This window comes from Malus sylvestris, chromosome 13 (assembly GCF_916048215.2).
Source record: "Malus sylvestris chromosome 13, drMalSylv7.2, whole genome shotgun sequence".
NCBI classification, from domain to species: domain Eukaryota; kingdom Viridiplantae; phylum Streptophyta; class Magnoliopsida; order Rosales; family Rosaceae; genus Malus; species Malus sylvestris.
The window spans coordinates 16,765,560-16,791,257 of NC_062272.1; the positions used below are offsets into that span (position 1 = coordinate 16,765,560).

At 38.3% G+C, this 25,698-nt stretch overlaps 4 protein-coding genes across 12 annotated transcripts; 3 read left to right on the top strand and 1 right to left on the bottom strand.

The window, feature by feature from the left end:
• The first annotated feature begins 1,428 nt into the window (after window positions 1-1,428).
• On the top strand, window positions 1,429-5,146 carry LOC126595917 (VAN3-binding protein-like). The gene is made up of 7 exons (XM_050262298.1): window positions 1,429-1,876; window positions 2,258-2,368; window positions 3,054-3,474; window positions 3,583-3,807; window positions 4,163-4,212; window positions 4,433-4,490; window positions 4,686-5,146. Exons 1-7 carry the CDS (start codon window positions 1,574-1,576, stop codon window positions 4,898-4,900), a joined length of 1,383 nt encoding a protein of 460 aa, XP_050118255.1. The 5' UTR covers window positions 1,429-1,573; the 3' UTR covers window positions 4,901-5,146.
• A 1,459-nt stretch (window positions 5,147-6,605) lies between these two features.
• On the bottom strand, window positions 6,606-9,145 carry LOC126595925 (protein LIFEGUARD 4-like). The gene is made up of 4 exons (XM_050262327.1): window positions 8,752-9,145; window positions 8,527-8,640; window positions 7,591-7,748; window positions 6,606-7,025 (listed from the first exon to the last, which is right to left on the bottom strand). Exons 1-4 carry the CDS (start codon window positions 8,999-9,001, stop codon window positions 6,822-6,824), a joined length of 726 nt encoding a protein of 241 aa, XP_050118284.1. The 5' UTR covers window positions 9,002-9,145; the 3' UTR covers window positions 6,606-6,821.
• Window positions 9,146-10,405: 1,260 nt separating this feature from the next.
• On the top strand, window positions 10,406-13,721 carry LOC126595922 (chlorophyllase-2-like). The gene is made up of 2 exons (XM_050262319.1): window positions 10,406-10,858; window positions 12,950-13,721. Exons 1-2 carry the CDS (start codon window positions 10,526-10,528, stop codon window positions 13,628-13,630), a joined length of 1,014 nt encoding a protein of 337 aa, XP_050118276.1. The 5' UTR covers window positions 10,406-10,525; the 3' UTR covers window positions 13,631-13,721.
• Window positions 13,722-18,713: 4,992 nt separating this feature from the next.
• Window positions 18,714-23,882, top strand: LOC126595932 (uncharacterized). 9 transcript variants are annotated; one of them, XM_050262345.1, is made up of 8 exons: window positions 18,714-18,890; window positions 19,681-19,904; window positions 20,267-20,383; window positions 20,737-20,805; window positions 21,315-21,457; window positions 21,564-21,681; window positions 21,772-21,924; window positions 23,104-23,882. In XM_050262345.1, the coding sequence occupies exons 5-8, from the start codon at window positions 21,426-21,428 to the stop codon at window positions 23,299-23,301; spliced, it is 501 nt and encodes a 166-aa protein (XP_050118302.1). In that variant the 5' UTR covers window positions 18,714-18,890; window positions 19,681-19,904; window positions 20,267-20,383; window positions 20,737-20,805; window positions 21,315-21,425; the 3' UTR covers window positions 23,302-23,882. The 9 variants fall into 9 exon arrangements, with proteins under 9 accessions (XP_050118302.1, XP_050118300.1, XP_050118299.1 ...); XM_050262343.1 differs by having other exon boundaries at window positions 19,684-19,904; XM_050262342.1 differs by having other exon boundaries at window positions 19,713-19,904.
• The last annotated feature ends 1,816 nt before the right edge of the window (window positions 23,883-25,698 follow it).

The following is a 25,698-nucleotide window of genomic DNA, read 5'->3' on the forward strand; positions in this document are numbered from 1 at the left end:
CAATCATTTAAATATTTTTATTTAAAATGGGGGACCCACCCCTACAAACCCTTACCTTCTACCTATCCCACCAGTCTTTCCCCACCTTTCCTCCATTCATTCCAAAACCAGAATCCATCTCACCTCCATCCCAATGACGCTCCTTCTCTTCTCTAGCAACCTTAGAACAGGTGCTGCTCCACCGCGACATGGGCCTTTTTATAGGCATCTCAATTCCCAAAGTTATCTGCTTTCAAAATGATAGCTTTGAAATTGGTTTCTAATTTTGAAAAAAATAATTTGGTTTTTGGTTAAATGGGGTTTACCATTGATTGCAATAATATGCATTTCAATTTGGGAAATTTCAAACATGGATTTTTACCCGGATTTTCTTGAACATAATCAATTTTTCCGGTCTGAGATCCCGACTTGAATTCTGTCTCTTCTTGCCGTCGTCGGATTTTATAATCTTCCTTTGCCCGTCCTCACCTTCCACAAGCCTTGAGAAGGTCCTTGAAATACCCAAACCCTACAAACGGTTTCAGATTGCAGGCGAGAGTTTTTAGGGTGGTGCTCACGAAGGTCCTTGACGGAATTAACGTGTGTGGCTGCTTGCTTGAGAAGAAAAAGGTGCCCCTTTTTAATATTTTAACTTGGGCCTTGGGTGGGTTGATGATAACTCGGTGGCAAAGATGAATGAGGAGAGGACGGCGGGGGGGGGGTGGTTCTGGTTTTGGTGGTGAAGGAGGGAGGTGGGGGGATGGGTAAGTTGGGGAAGAAGGTGAGAGGGACGGGTTTGTAAGGATGGGTCCCACTTTTTTTATTTATATAAAAATGTCTAAATAATTTTTTTACTATTTAATTAATTTTTTAAGTAGACTCCGCGTCAAGCCACGTCAGCATTTAATAGAAAATTTGACGGAGGTATGACATTGTAATTTTTAAAACATGAGGTATGAGACTGTGGTTTGACCCATACTTGAGATAATTTTGTGTAATTTACCCTACATAAATCGACCGGTTCTCATTCTAATCCTAATTCATTATCTTACACTTGTTCCAACACTTACTTATCCATAAGGTATTGTGCATTGATATACTTTACTAGCCCTATTATGTATTTACGATGTTAAACATATTTGAAAAAACTAATTTTAACAAAAAAGAATCGACACCTCATCTACTAAATTCTATTTTAGTCAAAGATTGTGACATTGTTAGTAACGCGTGTTACTAGTACTCTTACCACAGAAGTTTTAAATAAATTTGTCACAAATGTACAAGTTGCATACAAGTCACAACATATTTCTTGTTAGAATATTATTTGGATCCTCACTCGTTATTCTTCCAAATCTATATTTTCACATCAAATAATCAATTTGTTTTTTTTAATTTTTTGCCAACAAAACTTCTCTTGTCCATTATTTTAATTTTATTTTACTAAAATACAATCCTCTATACGGCCGCTTGCTTTGTGCGTTTCTCTCTCTATAAAGCTGGCGACCTTAACATTTACTCAGGAACCTCTCACTCTTTAGCATTCCACTTCCTTTCCTCCAAGCCGGTTCATTTACTACCACCCACATCACGCTAAATGGACCCGGTACAGGCCGCCCTGTTCCTGCCACCGGAGACTCCCCGCGAGCCCATGGAGTTCCTCTCCCGCTCTTGGAGCGTCTCAGCTCTCGAAGTCTCCAAAGCCTTGGCCCCACCCCCTGGCCAGACCCAACTCACAAACCTCAACCTCAGCTCTGCCGTCAATGGCGGTGGCGGTGGTCCCATACTAGAGGACCTTGCCGGGGAGATAGACGAGAGCGCCACTTTTTCTGGCAACCCATTTTCTTTTGCTTCTTCCGAGACCTCTCAGCTCGTCATGGAGCGTATCATGTCACAGTCGGTAGGCTTAGCAAAGATTTTAGCTTTGCAATGTGTAGACAAATTGTGGGATTTTTAAAAAATTTGCGTTGACCGTGTTTGATTCTCTAGAAATTTGTTTGGAGAAGTTTTAGCCTTAGTTTCTCGTTTAATTTTTTGTTTTTCTGTTGCTTTATGGTCTTGGTTTTTAGCTCTCTCATGTCTCAGTTTTTGTTTGGTTCTTTCCTTTGTTTTTGTGTTTGTATTTGGGTTAGGTCGGTTTATTGCCACGTTCTTGTTTTGGTCTCAAAATTTGACCATTTTCTTTGAAGTTTCAAGTTTCCATTTCTTGGCTTCTACTTGGTTCTTCATCATGTAAATGGAAACTGCTCCAAGTCATTTTTTTAATTTTTATTTTTTGCAGCAAGAGGTATCTCCACGAACATCCGGCAGGCTGTCGCACAGCAGTGGTCCTCTCAACGGTTCCTTAACCGACAGCCCACCTGTGTCCCCCTCCGAAATCGACGATGTTAAGGTCTGTAAACTTTGTTTTGTATTTATTTGAATTTTGTAATCTTTGCCGGCGACCACCGTTCGCGGTTGCCGGAATATATACCAACCACATGGGTAGTGTACTAAGTCTGTCTGGGATACAGAGCACGAGTATTACCGAGTCTGACTCACTCTGACCCGGTCGAACAAAGTCCCCAGCTTTCCCGCCATCCAAGGGCCCTTTAATTATCCGACCCAGTAGATTACCAAATCCTTGTTCTCTCGCTCTTTCCAATGCAAAAAGTTAATGACTTGGTGCTCGGTTTCGTCTAATCCAGAAAACCCATCTCGTAAATCTGCATATTTTCGATGTTCTTCACTAAAATTAATTAGATTGGTTGTAATTTCGATATTCGCAGAGTCCCGGATTTCTTTCTATGTGCAGAACTAACCACGGTTATGATGATTATTGAGTTCTGGTTCCCCCAGAGCGATTGGTTGCTAAACACACACGGTGGGTGTACCCAAAAATCTGTTTCTGTAAAAAGTAATGAACCGACAGTGGTACTACTTGCAGAGGAAGTGGGTGTGCGATTAGTTTTTACTATTTACTCACCGCACCCATCTGTTCTTGGGTGGTTTCACATTTCAGTGAATTTATACACAAATAAGGCTTTTTCCATAAAAAACCCAAATCACAATAGACATTGGATTTTGATATGATGCAGTATGGACGCTCTAACAACCACCACAACACCCAATTCAGAGCCGCCACTCCTAGTGGCGCCCCCGTGTCTGGTGGTGGTAAGACGGTGGGCAGGTGGCTTAAGGATAGGAGGGAGAAGAAGAAAGAGGAGGCTAGAGCCCTGAATGCTCAGCTTCATGCTGCTGTTTCTGTTGCTGGGGTGGCTTCTGCCATTGCCGCCATTGCTGCCGCCACTGCCGCCTCATCTGGGTCGGGGAAAGATGAGCATATGGCGAAGACTGACATGGCTGTGGCCTCTGCTGCCACTTTGGTTGCTGCCCAGTGTGTGGAGGCGGCTGAGGCCATGGGAGCTGAGCGGGAACACCTTGCTACGGTTGTCAGCTCTGCCGTGAACGTCCGGTCTGCTGGCGATATCATGACCTTAACTGCTGCAGCAGCAACAGGTACAGAACCTTAATTTGGTCCTGCTAGCGGTATGATTGCAATTAAAGTGTTTTCTTTTATATCCTATGGACACTAATGCCCTTGCGGTTTGTGGGGTGGGATTGCAGCCTTACGCGGTGCAGCGACATTGAAGGCGAGGGCGTTGAAGGAAGTGTGGAATATAGCTGCAGTTATCCCTGTTGAGAAAGGCTCAGGAGTAGTTGGTAACGGAAGTAACGGTAATTCCAACAGTAGTTTCAGTGGTGAACTTGTCCCTGAAGAGAATTTTCTCGGCATCTGCAGTAGAGAATTGCTTGCAAAGGGTTGTGAGCTCCTCAAGCGCACCCGCGGAGGTGAATTTCAGTTTGTTTCAGTCGTTACTATTTATTGTTTTTAAAATGTTTGCAATCATATAGTAGTAGTGCCATGACCAAAATTGAGTTATAACTTGTAAGAATGTTTACATGGGAGGAACTTGGAAGATGGTAAACTTTCGTTGACCTCGAGTGAATGGATGGACTCTAGAATAATTACGTCTTAGCAGGAAATATCTATTTCGACAGTACTTTTCACTTCCTAGTTGTGCTTAAATTACTAAATTGCCATGTTGCGAGCGAAAATTTGAATTTACTTGGTACATCTGTCTCATGATTTCTCGAGGTCGAATCTAATTCTGAGTTTCTTATCTTTTTCTGTGCTGAATGCCAGGTGATCTTCATTGGAAAATCGTCTCTGTTTATATCCATCGAACGGGTCAGGTAAAATTTCGTGCACAACGTCTATCGATTAGTTTCTTATGTTTTATAGGGTAGGGCCAATAATTAGGGCATCAATAGAACTTTTGGTCATGAATGTAAACTCGATGGGATAAAAGTTTAAACAGCAAAGTAGAGAAGAATGACGAAAGAAGTGGATCCAACCCTTTCCTCTTTTCCCTTTTTGTCTCTCTTTAATTTTCAGGAGCTTCTTTTTGTGCAGGTTATGCTGAAGATGAAGAGCAGGCATGTTGCTGGGACCATCACAAAAAAGAAAAAGAGTGAGTGACTGCTTTTGTCTTTGGCTAATTATTTGAGCAGAATGGCGGAGGAGGGGGGGGGGGGGGGGCCGCCTTTGTTCGTTCCATCTGGGGATTCGCAAAAGCTATAAACACTTAAGTGGCAAAGGATCAAAAGAGCCTGTCTTTAATTTTTTTTTTTTTTTTTTCCCTCTTTTCTGCTTTTGAATTTTACAGATGTGGTGCTGGAAGTGATCAAGGACATGCCGGCTTGGCCCGGCCGCCACTTGCTCGAGGGGGGCGAGCACCGGCGTTACTTTGGGCTCAAGACTGTTATGCGCGGAGTTGTGGAGTTTGAGTGCCGGAACCAGAGGGAGTACGACATTTGGACTCTGGGCGTGTCGAGGCTCCTCAGCATTGTTGCAGAGAGGCACAATAGACATAGGATCTAGATGGGGTTTTCACCTACATGTTGTGAGGGTAAAATTTGGGAGATTGGGAACTTGGGAGTAGGATATTTTGGTAAACTTCTGGCTGTGGTATTTACTGTGAGTTTAGTCTATTGTAAAAAGGTTAATTAAAGGTAAAAGTTGATCCCAATTGGTCTTTTAGTATTCTGGAATGTTTATATATATAAAATTATATGTATTTTGGATCTTTTTCTTGAATTTTTAATGGAAAAGAAAGAGATTGGCACAGGAGCATGTGATTTTCTAGTGCCATGTTAATAAGGAAAGAAAAGAAGGATCTTGGACTGGGGCAGTCAAAAAAGAAGGGAAGGAATCTCAGTTTGAGTAAACAAGAAGATTCATACAAGACAGAAACATTGTCCTGATTTGTTTATTATTGTGGGTTTTGTGCTTTGTTGACCCTTGTTGGGGGTTTTTTGGATTTAGATTAAGGTTTTAATTCTTGTAGCTTGTGCAATCCATGATTGTCTTTGGTGTTGTAATCTTCCACTTGATAAAGGCGTGGTGTTTGGATTAAGCGAACGGTGGGAGGAATTAAGAAACATTTAATTAGCTAGAAGGAGAATAAGAGGCTGTGCTATCAGAGAATGTTCCAAATAAATTAGTGTTGAACAATGAAGATGACTGCTTACTCACAAGTTTAAGTCATTGCGAGCATTAGCATCATTTTAAGTAATTTCAAACGAGTTTAAATTTTGGAAAATTTTATATTTAATAATATTATATTATAATCATTAAACGGTAATTATTTTGACGATGATGCTCAGTACCATTCAATTATCGTAAAAAAATGCACTCCACAAATTTGAGTAGAAGTAAACAATTTAAGATGATTGCATATATAGACTGCGTCAATTGGCGTGGATAAAATGATGGTCCTTTATATTCAAGTTTGAATTCCTCTTTAATAGTTTAGAGTTGCATCTTATAAAAGAAACAAATTTTATAAAAGCAAAGCACTTGGTGAAGAGGTATAAATGTCAAAATCATTTGAGAGAGTTCCTATGATGGAATTCAGACAATAAATTTAATAAGCAAGCAAAAGCATGTGATTTTCTATGATACCAACAAATTAGTCTCAACAACAAAACCATTTCTGATTATTTATTTTAATTTAATGGATTATGCCTAAACTGAACTGCATTGAATGTGACAAGAGAAAACAAACGTTATGAACAAGGCAAATGAGGGCCTACAAAGAAAGAGATGTATATATATATATATATATAGTATGGGAGTAATGAATGAGAGAGAGCTTTCATTATATTTATTTTTATCCATTGACAATTTGAAAGTGAATGGACTCTGTTGATTGTTATAGGGAAAGAGATGTGAAAGGATCATGCAAATAGAAATTATGCATTTGTGATTCGGATATCTCTGACGTCAATTTCCAAGCTCAAACGTGTTCCTCTCTGGATATTAATATTTATCGAGAATGGTCATATTCAATTCTTGATACACTTATCATATTGAATTACATGTCACCAAACAACGCCTTGCTTCTCACAACAATTCGGGACGGAACAACTTGGAGGGATGGATGCACTCCAAACCCAGCCCAATTTGTCTTTAGCCCTTACCCCAAACTGTTTTTATTGTCCAAGACTCTTAAGGCAATAGCCCACCCCATCCTACTTTGCCATCCTTGTTCCGCCATTGTTCTCAATGGCGGAAGAGATCCGAGTTCAAAAATAAATGTGTAAATATCCTTCTGTGGATAGTTCGAAACATATACATTTAACGAAGTTAATCCTGTTGTAGATCAAGCTATAGTAGCAAAAATGGATGAATACAGTTGTTATACACGAAACCATCATAGCAACACTTCATCTTCGTACCATGAGATGAGTAAATGAGGCCTCTCTGCACTGATTACGCTCTAGTTGCTGGTCGTCAATATTTACTTACCACCGCTGATCAAAGAGAGCAGAAACAAGAAGAGTTGGACGATATCAATATATATGGAGAGTGCACCGAATATGTATTCATCGTAGCTGAGCCTCTTTATCAGATTGTCAGTGTCGTACACAATGTAAGCACAGCATAGGAGAGCTCCGATTGCAGAATACACCATCCTTGAAAACGGCCCCAGAGGCAACAATATCTGTATGTTCATTCCAAAACAGACCAAAAAGATAGGATCATAACTAAGGGTTTGGATAACAAGAGATCTTAATATCAAACGTCATATATGATTGCTGATAGCATCGTGTCGGTTTTCCAACGCAATACCGTAGTTCAGGTGGTACATGGGTTTGGGAAACAAAAGTTGAACTATTAAGCAATTTCTCCAATCTATTTCTGTATGTACATTCCGGAAGACAAAGTTAAGATCATGATTTGGCTAAGAGGAAGTTCTTAATTACAACCGTCCTGAACAATTGCAGATAGCATTGTCGGTTTTTCAATGCAAAAATGTAGTGTACAGATCCAGTGACAAATAAGTTGAGACATAAAAGTTCTGTTATCTTTTCCTGACCAAATTTGTCACATATTGACATGCGACATGTTTTTTTGCGAGAGAGTGATTGTATACAACAGTTGTAAGCAAGAGTATTTATCGAATGAAATATGAGAAGCAAAGCAAAGCAATCCAATTAAAGAAGGTGAAATTCAGCAGGAAAGACATGCATGCATACAGTAAGGTTTAAGAAGGCTTTGGTAACTACCTGGATGAGACCAAACATCAAAAGCATGAGGGTTGCAGCGAACAAAAATGGCCCGAGGAAGCTGAAGTCCGCGCCTCTCTTCACTGCCCAGAATGTGTATAGAGTTAAGGCGACCACAACCGTAGCAGTCAGAATCACAGCTAGAAGAACGCTCTTCCCTGTTGGCACCAAAGTTACACGTACTTCAGATTACCATATGACGAATCAAAACTCAAAGAGACGCAACTTGACAGCAATGTGCAGTTAAATACAATTAAAGATTCTCAGTCGAATACACAACCCAAACCGGCGACACAAAATAAATTAGTAATGAACAGAGATTGTTTAAGTGGGATATTTAATTGTTTGATGTGTTATCAATTCAAACAAATTTCATGTGATTGATAATCCTAGATTAATCATTTGGCAAGAGGATTGTTATGTGATAATCCTAGATTAACCGTTTGGCAAGAGGATTGTTATGTGATAATCCTAGATTAGCCGTTTGGCAAGAGGATTGTTATGGCAAAATTTTCTTATCAAACAGCTTTGTTTTCGCATGTTATGTTGGAATCAATCAATTTAACCTGTCAAGTAAATTGTTCAAAATGTCAATTGACAGTCTAACAACGTAACATATCACCCAAAAGTGAAGAAATATAGTTGCGTAAATGATTTAAAAAGGTGGTCACAAAGAAAACCATAGATTGAAAACGAAATGCATCAAAATAGAAATGTTAGGGACGATCCCTATCGTAACATTTGACACGGTATGTTATTAAAAATTCGTTAATTTGGACTACCCATTCAAACAAAATTCCAAAGACGAATGGTTGAAATGAACCATTTGGACGATCAATCTAAATTTAATCTATCAAGTGCCAAATTCATTGATATTCCAAGAGCATAATATGTTACGAATACAATTAACAGAAACGCAGATAAATAGTTTAATACCTGCTCGGAAGGAACAAGCGAATCCCACCGTAACCGCAAGTAAAATCGTAAAGAGAGTAAGAAGCACATAATTCCACGGATGCTTCTTGTGGTAAAAGTACAACCCAATCGCAACTGCACCAATTAAAACACAATTAGCAACATCCACAAAACTAAAGAAATTAAAAATGCACAAATTATCATCTACTTTCACGATCATGGGAGTTCATTAATTTAATTAATTACCTCCAACCGTGGACACCATAATGAAAACGAACGTGACGGTGCCGGCCACGGATCTGACGAAGCCGGGAATGGAGGGGATGGAGACAACGGCAGAGGCGACACCGACGGTGAGAAGCAGCTGAAAAGCGACGATCATGTAAACCTTCCGAATGAAGGCCCATCGGAGCTGAGGGGTCTCCATCTGATTCGGGTAAAGTTGCCCATTCTGCCCCGACTCCACGTCACCACCCTTCCCGAACGGTAGAGCCATTGACGATGTCACGAGTTCACAGACGATGGTGGAATGGAATCGCAAGGGTTTCGTCGAAGGCGAAGAGAGAGAGAGAGGAAGACGAAGGTATTTTTTGTGTGTTGTTTGAAAGGAGAGAGAGCGTGGGAACGTGAGGGAAAATAGGGGAGATTTTGGAGGTATATATATGGGTGAAATTAGGGGCGGTCAATTGTTATAAGTGGTAAAAAGAATGTGGGGTAAGAAGAATACGTGTTCATTACGAGTGTTGTATGAACACAGGATAAGGTGGAAGCGTTACACGTTTTTACCATACAAGGTAAAAGTGAATTGCTTTTTAGGCTTTGCATAGTTGGACTAATGGTAGTTATGGAATGTGAAATTAATAAATGAAGGTTCCGCGTGGTGTTATTAAACACGCGCATTGTTTTATATTTTATTGCAATTTCACACGTAAAAGTAATTACTGTTATTGGCTATTGAAGACCACAAATGGGAATTGTGCAATATTATTATTGTCCAAGTCCATACGAAAATTTAATTGCTTATCCAATTTAATGGTTGAAGACATAAGGACTTGCTTACCCAATTTAGTTGCTTCTCGTGTTTGTCATGTGCGCCGAAATGCCAATATAGTGGCACATAAATTGGTCAAGTTGGCCTTATTTTCGTATTTTGGTTCTTGTTCGTTCGAGGAACCTTATAATATTATTTAAGACGCTCTTTTAGACATTGTATGCCCTCCTGATTTTCTAATAAAATTATACACTTTTATTTTTTTATTTTTTTTTTATTTTTACAAATGTGGATAAGAGCTTGGTCAATCTTACTGAATTTTGTGAGAGATTTTGTAGTGGTCATTGTTTCACTTTGTGGGTTTGCATTCATTCTTCTACGAATTAGATGCTATCGCTTATTTCACGAATTAGATGTTATCGCTTAGTACGAATGTAAGATGAAGGAAAAATTAAAGAAATAAGTATGCAAGAGTATTTAAAGAGGCTTAAAAGGACTTTATTTGATCCCATAGGCACAAAGACTAAAATGTGTAGAGAGATATAAGTTTGAATAAGACTTTTCTTTATGAATTCTTTTGATGTCATTAAGGTTTAATTATCATTTGGATCACATTCTTTTTATTTTCGTCATTAGATTGAATAAATCAAACAGAAATAACATACATTCTTAAGCAAATTGTGTAAGAAGCTAAAAATTACATCTGGTTATCGTTTTTCTAATTAAAATAAGTTCATTAAGACGTCGAATTGAAAATAAAAGCCCAACATTACCCATCATAAATTTGAGCCCAATACAAAAAATTCCTTAGAGCCTAGTCCTCTAGAGTGCAACCAAATATGAAATGTACAAGAGTCCAACTTCAGTGTCAATATAAGTCCAGCTTCGGTGTCAATATATCTGGGTCACAAAACTGAACCCCTTTTCCCATTCGCATTTGCCCTTCAGTTTGTCACATGTGAGGTTATAAATTGATGCCATTATCTTTATCCTACAGCTTCTGCACACAAAAAGTTAGATGCTCCCCCAATGACAGCCATGTCCTCCTCCGCTTCTTCTTCTTCGATTGCCATCTCTGGTACAAATGTTTTTGAGATTGGAACTTACAAAGTTGTCCTCCAGATAATTGAAGCAGCAGAGAGGAGTGCATGCAGCAGCAAAACCAAGTCGTCGTCGTCGTCGTCAACTTCTCCTCCTACTAATCCACCGCCTCCAAAACCACTATTGATTGGCATGCCTTGTGAAGCTGCTGGAGAGTTCCCAGTGTTGCTGCTCCTCCATGGTTACCTTCTCTCCAACTCCTTCTACTCCCAGCTTATCAGCCACATCGCTTCTCATGGCTTCATTGTCATTGCCCCTCAGGTTTCTCTCTCTCTCTCTCTCTCTCTCTCTCTCTCTCATCAAACAGTAAAATTACACAAATCATAGTTTTTTTTATGGTCAATTCAATGCTACTCAATTTTAGTCTTGTAGGATAAGTTTTATTAGCATACTAATTAATTCCCATTATTTCCGATTATCTTTTTGGGATTTGCATTTTACTAGCTACTGGTTGATAGACTTGTTTTAGTGATACAGTCGGATTGGATTCTATTTTACTTCTAACACAATAATTTCTGTCCGATGATCTTTTTCAATTCATCTGATTCGACGATTGAAAATTAAAAAAATGTTAGAAATAAAATGAGATGTATGGATATCATACCCCATAATTTTTACACCTTTTTTCTTTTGCTGCACTCCTTTCTTTATTTCTTTCGCTTTTGGTTCTCTCTTTCAAGGATCCCCTTCGGATCTTTAAATCGTGTTCGTTTATTGTATATCGTGCAGTTAGTTTTTGTTAAGTATTATTTCTATTTAATTTTAAATAAAAATATTTAAAATAATTTATAATTGCACGATATACGAATAATAGACACGATTTGAAAATCCTCTCGAAGAGAATCGGTTCCTCTCCTTTGACTTAATCCAAATGCTACGGAATACGAAAAAAAAAATGCAAGGAACAAAAAATAGGACTTGGATTGTCTGTCTTCCCATTTCGGTGCTCTACTGTCTGTGTGGTCACTGTAAAGCCACGTCAACATTTTATATTATTATTTCTTTTTATTTTATTATTTTTATAAAAAAATAATATAAAATATTGACGTGACTTAACCGTGACCACACAAAATAAGAGGGCACGAAAAGGGCACCGAAATAGAAGGCCAGACAATCCAGGTCCCAAAAGATATGTGTCAAAATTACTTTATTATTATTGAAGTGCAATATAAAATATACATGATCTTGACAGCTGTCTCTGATATTTTGAGGGTTTTATGCAAATTTAATAAAAAGGCATTTTTTATTTAAAATTTTCAATTTTTGGACTATATATTCATTAGAGTTTAACAATTAATTCAAACTTAATTGAAATCAATATCTCACTCTTACTAATTGAATAATCTTTAATTGCCATGAAATCATGATTTAGCATACATCCATGAAAAAATGGAGCATGAGTGAGAGAGTTATGAAAATACAGCTGTGTCTGTGGAAGAAAATAAAACACAAATTAGTTTTTTATTGTTAAAGAAAAGTAGAAGACAATAATGCACAAGTTTTTTAATTACATGAGAAAAGTATATTAAGTATAAATTTCATTTAATCAATTATTATAGATAAAACCATATAATGAAGAATTTTCCTCTCAGTAAAAATTTTTTTATTAGCAAATTTATTATGTATATAGGAAGATACAAAAGTCCGGAGCCTTATGCTCCCGGACCTTTTGCACACTTCCAATTGTTAGCTACTATGTGCTATTCACTGTCAGTAGTTGCCTTAGTCTGCAAGATAAATGGTGTATGTCACTGTCAATCTTGTTAGCCACTTGTGCCACCCACTGTCAATAGTTGCCTTGGTCTGCATGACAAATGATGGATGTCACACACACTTGCGGCTTAGGCTGTCTTGTTAGAAGAGAATGATTTATATGCAACGAGTTATCGTTAATTGGCATTTCTTATCTAATAGTTTTGCAAGTTTTTTTTCACAAAACAATGTATTATTGGATTGGAATACCACTTGACAGTAAATTCGTTTTATGTAAATTATTCTCATTGTTTGGACCAAGATTTCAAGGAACCAAGGAAAAAAATATCTGAGCTTTTATTTTCAGTACTAGACAAGTTATGGAATTAAAGGGTTTTGGAGTCTTTCATGTGGCATGTTTTGATTGGCACATTTGTATGAACTAAATACACCCAAGTGGCTCGATCCTTTGTCAGACATGCTAGGATCTCAAATACCATCTTTTTCTCATTCACATTTTTGTTCACACAAAGATGAATTAGAAATAACATTTTCACGATAAACTTTTGAACGTGATTGTCACGCTATTAAGATGATATAATTTTTTAGTATGCATTTAATTAAATTTTATTGACAATTAATCGTTTCTGTGTTTGACAGTTATATACCATAGCTGGACCAGACACAACTGATGAGATCAAGTCCACAGCTGCAATAACAAACTGGTTATCTAATGGACTTCAACCCTTGCTTCCACCCAATGTTCAGGCAAATCTAAGCAAGCTAGGACTCGCCGGCCATAGCCGCGGAGGCAAGGTTTCATTTGCACTAGCTTTAGGGAAAGAAGAAATTGGCACCAGCTTAAAGTTTTCAGCCCTAATCGGCATTGACCCGGTTGACGGAATGGACAAAGGGAAACAAACTCCTCCGCCAGTGCTAACCTATGCTCCTCATTCATTTGATCTTGACATGGCGGTGATGGTGATCGGTTCGGGTTTGGGAGAAGTGAAAAAGAACCCTCTATTCCCTCCTTGTGCTCCAAAGGGTGTTAACCATGAGGACTTCTTCAACGAATGCCGGAAACCGGCTTGTTATTTTGTGGCGAAGGATTATGGCCATCTTGACATGCTAGACGATGAGACCAAAGGGATTAGAGGGAAAGCTACGTATTGTTTGTGCAAAAATGGGCAGTCTAGGGAGCCCATGAGGAGGTTTGTTGGAGGGGTTGTGGTTGCTTTCATAAAAGCTTATTTAGAAGGTGATAGTAGCCACTTATTGGCTATAAGAGAAGGGGTTGAGACTTTGCCAATAGAGCTTCAAAGTGTTAAATTTCCTTTGTGAATTTTAGATGCATTGTAGATATGTTACTTGCTTCATTACAAATGTGATAAGGATGCTTCAATTAATTGCATTTAGCTTTTTGAGTTTCAAAGTGATGCAGAGACTCGAGCAGACAGTCATGTTAGTTGGAGCAGACGTGCTCTCTTATATGCACTCAAGTTTGAAATTTCCTTCCTGCAATATAGATTAGTTTAAAGTAAGATATTACTTTTATTAAATAAAAGTAACAATGCATATTGATACATCAAATTATTATGGTTATTTTTTGTTAAATAATTGTAGTCCATGAGATTCAAACTTTTTATTTATATAAAGCGATATTGTGGGAGATGAAAAATTGAACTCGAAAAACCTGAAATGCAAAATTAAATGCCCATAACCAACAAATTTATAAGCTCTTATATGAAATTCAAACTCAAAACCTCATTCAGTAAAATCGAGACTTGACGAAGACTAGGTGCTGCAAAATGAGTGTGTGTGAGTTAAAATTAGGGGTGGAAAAAAATACTGAAAATTCCAAACCGAACCAAAAAAATCTTGAAACCGAACCCAAAAAATCCCAAACCGAAATTCCCGAAAATTTCAATACCCAACCCCGAACCGACCTGACACGCTTGACCGGACATTCCTCAAACACCAGGGTAGGCACATTCTGGCTGACACTCGAAGGTGACGAAGCCAAACTAGAATGCATGAGAATAAGAAATATAAATAAAAGTTATGAATTAAAATACAATGATTATGCAAATGAGGAACGTGTTCAGAGCATACAATTTAACTAGAACACTAAAGGGAGGAATATAAAATTGGATGAATAAAAGAATGGGTCCTACACCGAGAGGACTCGAAGATGCCGATGCGGAAGTGCCTTGACACCTGGATTGTATGCCTCGATTCTAAGTCTGAGAGGGCGCAAAACAAACATGAGTGGACCATGTTGATATATATATATATAAAATACTAAAACAGTTATCAACATAATAACCCCTAAAGTTTAAAGAAATCTCATAGCATAATATGTAATAGGTTTCCGAAAACCCTAGCATGCCATAAAACCTTCATAAAACATATCTCGTATATGGTGTGCTAACTAGTGGTATCCTAGTCACCCGTGATGTTCAATAATTATATCTCCCGGCCCGTAACCAACTACTATGTCTCTCGACCCGAAGCCAGAGATTATTTCTCCCAGCCAGAAGCCAACAACTATATATCTCTCGCCCGTAGGCAGAACATAGACCACTAGATGAGCACAAAACATTGAATATATTCTTTCCAAACCTAGGTACATATGTCTCAAAATCATCTTCATAGCATATAATCATCCAACATATATACTACAAAGAAGTGTAAAAACATATTCATAAATAGTATATAGTTATCCATCATATATACTATAAAGAATATAAGTTTCGATAAAGTATGGTATTCCAAAATATTCTTAGTAAAGCATGATAATCATATAATGTAAATCTAATTTACTCATAAAACGTAACTTTTAAATCATGCTTTTCATGTATGCATTTCTACTGTTAAAACATGCATTTTAGAAGGGGTCCACTCACGATACTCTGTCGTCGAATTAATAAATCTCTATTCAAATAATTGAATTTGGAAAAACGGATGTAAAAAACGGATTCAGGATGTCGAATTACCCTAAGAGTAAATTTCGCAAAAAAAAGTCAACACTAGAATATTCCAGACTGGGTGGGTTTGCTTCTGGGCTTGGCAACCTGGCCCAAAGGGTTCTGGGTTGGGTTAGATAAAAAGGCCTGGGCCCAGGTTTGCCCAATTGGGTTTAGGGTTAGGTCTAGGTTAATGGGTAGTGGATTTGGCTGAATATTGGGCTGGGTTCAAGGATTGGGCTTGGGCTTGGGCTTTGGCCGGATTACATAGGCCCAAGTTTTGGGCCGGTTCTTGATGGCGAGTCGGGTTTGACCCATTTAAACTCGCGGGTCATCAGACCCAACAAAGAAGAAAGCAGAGGATTTTGGTCGGAATTTCCCGACTCCGTTTGAGGTCCACACTCAACCATTTCTATCGTAAAACCACTCAAATTAAAGCTAAGGGAACAAGGATTCGCACCTTACCATTAGTTTCCTCAGTCGTGACCTGACATCGCTGGAGAAAGGCTCGAAAGCTGCCAGTTTTCGAGCCGAGAAACTGGGAAATATTTCCCAAAGTGATTTCTGTTAGCCTTATAAGATTATACAATTAAAACACAAACGAAGGAGTGACTGACCTGATTCCAATGGTAGTTATCGAAGATGCAACAGCCATGCAAGCAAGACGTGATCGATAAAACTTCAATCTTTATGTTTGCCATGACAAACAGAAACACCAACTCTTCTGTAAACTCCTAGCTTTATGACAATGCTCTATGGGAAGCCTTAGTTGTCGTGTCTAGGGTTAGCAGGGACCGGTGTTTATATACTAGCCAAAAGTTTTAGATTCCGTCCATAAGGGAAAACTAAAACTCTCCTTTCTTGGCTCTCAAGTAAAATATCATAATCATATATTATTAAGGATTCCATCAATCCTATTTCCAATATAAGACACCTTATATAGGATTGATATCTTTAAGAGATCAAATCACAATTAACATTATTCTCCAATATTACATTCCTATTACATATAGTAGACCACTTAAAGGTTGATTTATATTGGATAAATCCAACAATTTCTGCATATAAATGCCACTTATCACATCTATTTTAATACCAGCGACATAAATCGAAACAATAGGGGATTTCCCGAGACTCACCTTCGCCGAGAACGGAAAGAAGTCGCCGGATATAACCTTGAACAGTGGTGGTGTCACTGTGCAGCAGGGAGAGATCATCCTAAGCTTCGAGTTCATGGATCCGACATTGATCAGTAAGAAAGGTTAGTAAAGATGACAGTGTGGTGGTCGCCGAAGGAGGGAAAGGCCAGTGGTGTGAAGGTTGTTTGTGTGTGTTTGAAGAAAGGGAAGGATAAGGAAAGTGTAGAGAGGAGCGGAATTGGATCCCTCATGAGCAAATGATAGGGATGCTCATGACCACACAACACGGACTGTTGGATTTTGATCTAACGGCTATAATTATTATAACTTTTAGAGGGACCCTTCTATTTGTAGCTGTTGGATTAAAATCCAACGATCTGTGTTGTGTGGTCATGAGGATCCCACCATTTGCTCAAGAGAGGATCCAATTTCGAAGAGAGATGAAGTGAGAGGGAGAGGGGATAAAAAAGGGATTAGGGCCTGGGGACAAACCCAATAGCAATGGGCCCATTTGGCACACATATTAAGACTCAAAAACACAAATAAAATTTCTACAATACCCTTCGGATTCAAAATCCGTTTAAATCATCTAGACGGGTTTATACAACCGACCCCGAAATTTTGATACGGAATCAGTTTCACATTTTCATTCGTTTGGTAATCACGGACCGAACCGAAATAAAAAAAAAATAAAAAAAAATATATAAATAAAACCCACATCACTCTCTCCTCTCTCTCCCGACCTCACCTCACCGCTCACCTGCTCTTTCATTCAGTCATCCTCGCCGATTTCTCTCTGATCTGATATCTCTCTCTCGACTCCTCATCAAGGAAGAAAAAATCGATAATATCTGCGATATATCGCCGATATTATCGATTTTTAAGGGGATCGATATTTTTATAACTATCCAAATGGGTTTCGTGATAATATCGCGATAGATTTGGAACTGGGCACTCGGAGAAGAACGCCGGAGATGGATCTATGCGAACCCGAGCCGATTTCGTCCCAAAAACCTTGCAAAAACACGATTTTGAACTTAAATTTCACATATAAGCTTCAATGTGGAACAGAAAGAGGTAAATCGAAGCTTACCTAACTGGAGAAATTCAAGAAACTTGCCGGAGTTCCTACGTTCGCCGAGTTGCAGGGACGAGAATGAGAGGGAGAAAGACGAGGTTGATGATGACGATGGGTGTCTTCCTGAAGCAGATGCGATGGTGTGCGTGTGTGTATGTGGGTCTCGGACTCGGTGCAGAGAGAAATGAGAGTTTCCAGAGAGACGACGCCGACGAGGCTAAGGGAGAAGAGAGATCGACAGATCTCTGTGCGTGTGTGTGGGAGAAGGGAGAAGAGAGATCGACAGATCTCTGTGTCTGTGTGTGGGAGAAGGGAGAAGGGAGAGAAGAGAGAAGAAGGATCGAGAAAGACTGAGGAGTCTCTCTGTGGGTTGTTGTGTGTGTGCGTGTGTAATGAGAAGAAAGAAGAAGGATCGAGAGAGACTCAGTCTCTCTGTGCGTGCGTTGTGTGCGTGCGTGTGTTGTGTGCGTGTGTAATATAACCAGAAATTCAACACCACATGCAACCGCATGCCCATATGCCTTTTTTACTTTGAGAACAATTTTTTAGGAGGAAAGTGTATTTGGATTTAAGACCTTTGCTGGTAAATTTTAAATTTAAAGGTGTGAAAGATTCTCTTTTCTTCTTGGGTACCCCTCATTGTGAAAGGGGTTATATCAATTTTCTTAAATAATAATAAAAAAAAAAACAGTAGTATCTACATTAAGGGAGTGGAGGAGTGGACTAAGCATCACAATGGACTAGTAATAATATCCTTCAAACTTGTTTTTAACGAGAATCGAAATTAAAACCTTACAGTTACCAATGTAAAAGAACAATTATTATAATTTTTTTTTAAACAAAAAAGAAGAAGAGAGAAGAAAGGATAAGCTCGCAGAGGTTGAAAGGGTGAACCCAGTAACTGTCACTGGATTCAGAACATGTGTGCGTGTGTGGTGGTGTGTATGTGTGTGTGGTTGGGTCACCTCAAATCAGTTAAATAAACATCTTTTAAATCCATCATGTTTGCCAGCTCGCTATATAATCAACTTGATAATATTAAATCCATCATGCAATACATTTCCTTTCAATTTTTTATGATAAACTAATAGATAATTGAGTATATAAACATCCTGCAAATTTCCACCGCTCTCTCTCGCGATTCTCTCTGTCGACTTCTCATCCCTCACTGTGCAGTGTGCACAGATTCCTCCCCCTAATCAGGTAAAATTTGGAATTAATTTAGGGTTTGAAGTTCGAATGGTCTTATTTCCTCTTCTCCTTTATATAGGTCGTTTGTAGTTAAGCACAAAGGTCCCAAACTGGTAGAGTAAAGCTCAGAACCCCTTACCTAGTCCCAGTTTTTTGCCCTACCGCCATTTCTGTTACCCCTCTCTCTCTGTTTTCTCGCCGACATCCTTCACTTGGCTTTCTCCAAGGTATGTGAAGCTTTCATTTGATTTCAATTTTGTTTTTACTTTGGTTGCCGAGAAAATGCTAGGAAAATTTAGTTTCTGTTATCCTATATTTTACTTGTCGAGTTTGACGAACATCTTTGTGATACTTACTGTCAATTTTGTTTATTTATTATCCTGGGTTTTCAAATTTGAGCCTTTTTTTCATTTGTTGAAATGTTAGTTTTGTTTAATTTCATTGTTGGGGTTTTAGGGCGAACTAGGGAATCGATTATTTCACCTACTTGTATTTTTCTCTGAATTTTGAGAAATCTTCCAGAGAAGTTGTTTGTCTCGGCAACCAAGCAGAGAATTAGGGTTGCCATCTAATGCCTTCGAAGCAATTACGTGTTTTTGGAATGCTAGAATTTTGATCCAATTAAACCTAGAAACGGAGAAATTTCAACTGATCCAATTATTTGCAATCAGAAAAATATGATGGCGTTAGTTTGATAGTAGAATACAAGAACAATTCATAATTTCATATTTCAATTTGGGATTCTCGATTTGTCCCGAAATCCCGAAAATATGGTTTGGGATTGGTCTTCAAATTTCCATCCTGAAAAATTTCTATTTGAGATTCGGGATACTAGTTTCGGTTTGGTATCTCATATCGAATCAGCCCTGGTTAAAATTTGTTAGATGGATTTCTAACAATAAATTAATGAATTTATATTTTTTAAGGCCTGACCCATTATTGTATAAGGCCCAAAAATGGGTTGCATCTTGAAACCGATATAGCTTGTCAGCATTTATTCTTCAAAACCTCTGACAGCAGTCATCACCAATTCTCCTCCGACTCGACAGCCCTCGGCTCCGTCTTTGTCTCCCTCTCTCTGGCAACTTGCTAGTTGCGACCACCATCACCAAACCAACACACCACCGTCTCCTCCCAAACATTCCAACCGCAACATCCCCATCACCGCCGTCGAGAGCACCACCACCATCATCCTGCGAATCGAAATCGACCACCATCATCTCTTGTCCTCCCAAATTAAGGTAATACAAGCTGCTTTCCATGCTTACTAGGTGCAATCATGAAATCTCTGCATCATCTTCGTGTTTGACTTAGAGCTATCCAGCAGTTGAGAACATCTAATACGTATCTTCCCAGTTACGTTGAAAGAAATTTGTTGTTTGTTGGTATCAAGAGTCATACACGTTCCCAAAACGAATAAAATGGGAAATCATGCTACAAGTTGATAATGTTTGTGATATAGTCCATGAATGTATCGTGACATTTCTCAGTCTTCAGTTGTTGGCATTTGCAACTTTGTGGTATATACGCTTCTGTTGGATTTAAGTAATAGCTGTACCGTTTGAAGCCGTGATTACAATTACAATGTTTCTGGATTTTGTAGTAGGAGCAGTCGTGGAGGGAACATAAATGGTTGCGGGAAACCACGTGGGAGTGGCAGCCACTTCTCTCAATTTCTGGTCTCTCTCGGACTCTAATCGTTCAGTTGGTCCTGTTCTTGGTAAGTTCTGATTCTTTTTTCGTTGGTTGAATAAATTCATATATTAGTAACTTCTTTTTTCCTTTTGAATTTCTCTAGTTTTTGTTTGAGCATTGCAATTTATGCTTCAATTGGTTTATTAATTTCTGTTTCAACTTGTTATGTTGTGTTCACTGTGGAGCTGTTGAACTTCTCTTGGTCAATTTTTTTTAAGGGTTTTTACACTTCGTTTCTTTATGCTTAATTAAAGATCTTCACACACACACATATATACATGCGTATATATATTTTATCAGTATGTATGTGTTTACTTGATTGCAAGTTCCCTTTACCCCAGTACAACATCAAATCTGACGTGCATTGTTTGCTTTTAGGAACATTGAAATCCTGAAAAAGTATCTAAGGATCGAACTTTGCACTACGGAATGTTAGGAATTCATACGGTATATTAAAACCTTCAGACTTGATACTTGTATCTACATTCGGAAGCATTCAATAGTCTACACCTGTAGGACCACATGTTACTTTCATATGTATTGCAAAAGTTGATAGTGGGTTACAACACTATAGCCAAGATATCAAATAGACATTCTTGTTTTCCTTAGTCGATGGAGTACAATTTATGAGTCGTATCTCTATGATAGCTAACATATGTGCTTAATCCAACTTCTCGATATGAAACTTTTTCTTTTTGTTAGTTATAGAGCTGCTGGTTGCTCAATCCCTCTTCGCTTCATTTATATTCAAAAACCGCATTGACGATACCAAATGTATGATAATACTAAGGACAATTTTGTACAATCCAATCCACTACGACATGCCAAGAAAACTTTGTTGTTTTATATATAGCTAAGGCTGATGATCTAGGCATTTTTAGCCTTTAGTTTGTCTTTCTTCCTTTAATATTCATCATTGAGTACTTATTTATGTATTTATTTACTTCATGTTATAGATCTTTTGCTGAAATAGATTAACAACGGCTGGCTTGTTGTGGGTATCGGAGCGCTCTGTTATTACAGTTTTTTGTCAGCCTTAAGCTCTGATTTTAGGGGGATGAAGATGTATGTCTTTAACTTTTTACTTATTTCTAATTAGGTTAGTTTATATGAATTTCCATTTTAAGGCTTTTGCAGAAGTTTCATATTATTTTTTCTTAATGCTGGTGGTGTTATAAATTCCACATTTAAACAAATTCTTGCAGTTTACAGGCCAATTCCGGTGTGCTTACCAATTTTGATGTGCTCAACTTTCTAAAGACCAAAGGGGCTTCAAAAGATCTAGCACGGGTTCTTGCTAACGTAGCGCCATCCGAGTATAAGGTAGTAATGATATTTATATTTCCACCACCCATTCCCTTTTTTATCAGTATTGTTGTGAGAATTGATGTGTTGTTTATTGCCCTTGTTTAGATTTTCGATTACTTGGTTGCAACTCCTGCTTGTACTCAGACAAGAGAGAGTATCGATGAGTTCAAGGAGAAGTGTAGGGAATATGACCTTGCAGAAGCTGAGGTGCTCAATATTATCAACACTAGGCCATATAACGTCGTTGGAATCTTCCCGGTGTGTTATACTACTTTGATTGATAATCTGTTTCTGTTGCGTATCTCATTGATTCTAGTAATGATTGTGATGCTTCTTTCTTTATGGTTTATGTATTTGGATTCTGATTGTGTATATTATCATGTTGCCTGTTGTTTCGTGTATTGGGTTTATGTGATCACACCGTATCTGCAGCTAATTGCATTTGTGTTTGTACCCTGCATTGTGGGTGGAATAGGAACCACATTTAAGTGGGCTAGGGAAAAAAATTAGGAACACTATATATCTTGCGCAGAGAAAAATTATGAGCGGAATGCTATGCTTTCTATTGCTTGACATGAATGAATTTGCTGATTCACATTATTCATGTACGGTAAATCATTGGCTGAGTACCATGTATTTTGTTTCTATATTCTGTAGTCTGTCAACGTGAAATAATTATTTGTGACCATTGATATCAGAAAATTATCAACTCTGTGCAATTCTGAGTTAACAATGTTACCATGATGTTGTCATTAAGGTTGAACTTTTCAGTGTCTACTGTTTATTATGAATTGGTGTCTTCCCAAATTGTGGAATGGACTAGTGTGTTTTCTCTTCTTGTCGTCTGTGCTTAGAGAATCTATGAACACCTTGTTGGATTAACATGTGCTTGGTGCATACACGTTATCTTTTGTTTTCTCATATATCATTTTGGTTCATGAAACGTAGTAAATATTATTGCATTTAAGCATGAGTCCGCATGAATGCATTTTGTCTTGATGTTCCTTTGTGCAATGACCTCAAAAGAGAGCCACCGTTTTCGAATAACAAAGCCTTTTCAGGCTTAACAATGCCACGTGAAAATTTTGAATATCAAACCCACACCATGACAGCAAGGCTGAGCAGAACAACTACAAAGTCGTACACCACTGCCCTTTTCTCTCAATAAATCCACCAAATTACTAAAGACACCAGTCACCCATGAAAACATAGTAAATATTATTGCATTTAAGCATGAGTCTGTACGGAGGCATTTTGTCTTGATCTTTATTTGTGTAATGACCTAAGGTCACCATCGCCTCTATGCTATATAGGCTCCTAGTATAAACGTACTTGTAAACTAAGAGAAAATAGTGTAGCGTTCCTCCTTTATTGTAATTTATGGAATATGTCAACTTGCAAATTTGGTTTGTTAATTACTTTTCTGATGTTTTACAGATGATAGAGGATATTGATAGCCGTTTAGGAGATAAAATTCAAGATCTAGTAGATATGGTGGTAGACGTGTTACCATCTCTACCTGTTCCAGCAGCAACTGATGAAAGTGGGGCAAACACCGCGGATGCAGAAAAAATTGAACATGAGAACGATAACAACGAAGAGGAACCTGAAAATGAGGAACCAATGGAGACATAATGATAAGAAATATTCCAGTATCAATGATCAAAGTATTACTCTCGTAAATTTCTCAACTTTTAGGCTTATGGTCTCAAGTCAAGTTTATCATGAGCAACTAGTTACTGTCCATCTTGTATACTTGGATTGCATTTGTGGTTTCGCAAGCGACTGTCGAATGTTATCATGATAGCAGAAACGAAGAAATTTATAGGTCGTGGTTTCTTCTATTCTGGTTGCGGTTCAAGGAAAACTTTTCGGGTTGCATATCAATCACCATTTTGATCAAGAGAAATCGACTGGAGTTCACCATTTGTTTCTGTCGCATTTTTCTTTAAAGTTTTCTCATTTCCACATTGCATTTCAATTTGCCCGTCTGCAGCCCTATACCTCAATCCTTCAAAGTAATTTGCCCACAAGAAACTGAAGTTATTTGAAGGAGGATTTACATGGCATGACCTCCATGATGGTGTCTCGTGCCCAAGACATAAAGGATGTAAATTTTTATTAAGGTCTTTGATTGATTGACACGGGATGTCATGTAATAGTGTAACAGCGCTATGGAAGTTATTCTTTGTTTGGAGAGGTTCCAAAGTTCGACATCTTCCTCAATGTCAAATATAATAATTAAAACGGACAGGGTTACATGAGCAAAATACGACCTGTATTATCCTCTCGCAATTTGATCTCTTTTACACAGAAAACTCAGGTGCACCGTGTTATTTTCACATATGATTATATCATCAGCACGAGCCGACATGGTAACCGAAAAAAAAGTTGTCCTTCGTTGAATTAATTGAAGTTTGGTATATAGATAGATAGAAAAGGACATTAACAAAGACGGGTTTGTTGAATCACCTAGAGTGGAAAAGAGAAAGGGAGGCTGGAAGCTGCTTAGTATGTAGTTTTAAGATTTGAAACTGATAGTCAATAACGTATTAATAAGAAGCTCTGGTCCTAATTTTGTAAGCACGAGTCTTCTTGACCATGTCTACAGCTTAAAACATTTCATCCAAAAACAAAAGGACATTAACATCAAAAATATAAGTGCCACGGAAAAGAACCTTTTGCAGCCATTAGCATTGCAATTTCTATACCATCATAGTAGAGCAACACAATATCAACAGATTTTGACCCTGCCAGGAATTACATCGCTCCTTTTTTTCCTTCCGATGAGTTACTTAATTTGCAGTACTCTGCATAGAGGCATCTCCTATTGACCCTGCCAGGAATTACATCACTCCTTGCAGCAGCTCTGTTCACAGTCCTCTGCATAGAGGCACAAATTAAGAACAGACGTATGTCCACCAACCGACTACGAAGTAATAATCTGACTTGTAACACATCAGATGATTCGTAGACTTCTTTCTCTTTTCCAGTGCACGCTATGTAAAGAAATCCATCATCCCCCGTTCTTATCCGTATCAAATGTGGTTACTCCTAATAATGCGATGGATCCACGTTTCATGGATTTAGTTGTGGAATTCGATTCTCCGAGATGTTTGTTGGATTTTCTTAGGATTGTGTTTAAATGGCTATCGCACTGGTATTGGAAAAAACTTCATCTGCCCAAGGCAATTCTCAGTCAGCAACTCCTCACTTGGATTGCTGAAAGGTACCGCCAATTACTTTTTCCTTTTTTCTTTTATAATTATGAAAATCCTTTTCATTTTTCGAACTTGGGTTGTGTTATTGTTTGCGGAACAACATGTGTTTGCTAATTTGACGACGTTGCAGAGCACGTTACTGGAACACTTGAATGTACCCAAAGAGTTCAGGTATAGTGCTGAGGGTCCTCCTGATCTCTGTATCACAGTGGCGATACCTTTTTGTAAGAATTTAAGAGCAGTACATGTCGATCCTATCTGTCTAGAGGATCTCTCAATGCATTGCTAATTCATAAATGAACTCGGCCTATATCAAATGATAGATGACGTAGCAGTGTCATATATTGCTGGAAGCTTTCCGCATCTAAAGCGTCTACTGATTCCGTCAATCTTCCTGTCGTACGGTTCTTTGGAAACTATACTGAATAGCCACAAGAATCTTGAGCTACTTGATACACGACACAGCTGCTGTAGACGAAGAAATTTTATCTGAAGAATGCTGCGTGGGGACGAACAAGTGATCGATGAAAAGGCTGCTGGTGTGCATTAACTATGCAGCAAAAGCTTAAGAACTATGGAATTGAGGAGCCAAAAGTCTAGAGAGAGAAAGTATAGAAACTTCATTTCAGTAATTGTTAGTTACAACTGTTGGCCTTCCTACTATTTATAAGAGCTGAGTTGTCTTAACAGCTAAGCAAGCTTCTAACTAACAGAAGCTATGGGATCTTGACACCTGTATCATCAAGATCATTACACCTGTCCATTTACATCTAATTACCCCCCCCCCTTTAATCTCAACTGGGGAACCCCA

Excerpts from the sequence above, each read along its gene's own strand:
- LOC126595922 (XM_050262319.1), top strand. The coding sequence starts at position 10,526 with ATGACAGCCATGTCCTCCTCCGCTTCTTCTTCTTCGATTGCCATCTCT. Across the intron at positions 10,859-12,949 it reads TCATTGTCATTGCCCCTCAG|TTATATACCATAGCTGGACC; the intron begins GTTTCTCTCTCT and ends TGTGTTTGACAG.
- LOC126595917 (XM_050262298.1), top strand. The coding sequence starts at position 1,574 with ATGGACCCGGTACAGGCCGCCCTGTTCCTGCCACCGGAGACTCCCCGC. Across the intron at positions 3,475-3,582 it reads AACTGCTGCAGCAGCAACAG|CCTTACGCGGTGCAGCGACA; the intron begins GTACAGAACCTT and ends GTGGGATTGCAG. Across the intron at positions 4,491-4,685 it reads CATCACAAAAAAGAAAAAGA|ATGTGGTGCTGGAAGTGATC; the intron begins GTGAGTGACTGC and ends TGAATTTTACAG.
- LOC126595925 (XM_050262327.1), bottom strand. The coding sequence starts at position 9,001 with ATGGCTCTACCGTTCGGGAAGGGTGGTGACGTGGAGTCGGGGCAGAAT. Across the intron at positions 8,641-8,751 it reads TATGGTGTCCACGGTTGGAG|TTGCGATTGGGTTGTACTTT; the intron begins GTAATTAATTAA and ends TAATTGGTGCAG. Across the intron at positions 7,749-8,526 it reads CGCTTGTTCCTTCCGAGCAG|GGAAGAGCGTTCTTCTAGCT; the intron begins GTATTAAACTAT and ends TGGTGCCAACAG.
- LOC126595932 (XM_050262345.1), top strand. The coding sequence starts at position 21,426 with ATGTCTTTAACTTTTTACTTATTTCTAATTAG. Across the intron at positions 21,458-21,563 it reads TTTTACTTATTTCTAATTAG|TTTACAGGCCAATTCCGGTG; the intron begins GTTAGTTTATAT and ends AAATTCTTGCAG. Across the intron at positions 21,925-23,103 it reads ACGTCGTTGGAATCTTCCCG|ATGATAGAGGATATTGATAG; the intron begins GTGTGTTATACT and ends GATGTTTTACAG.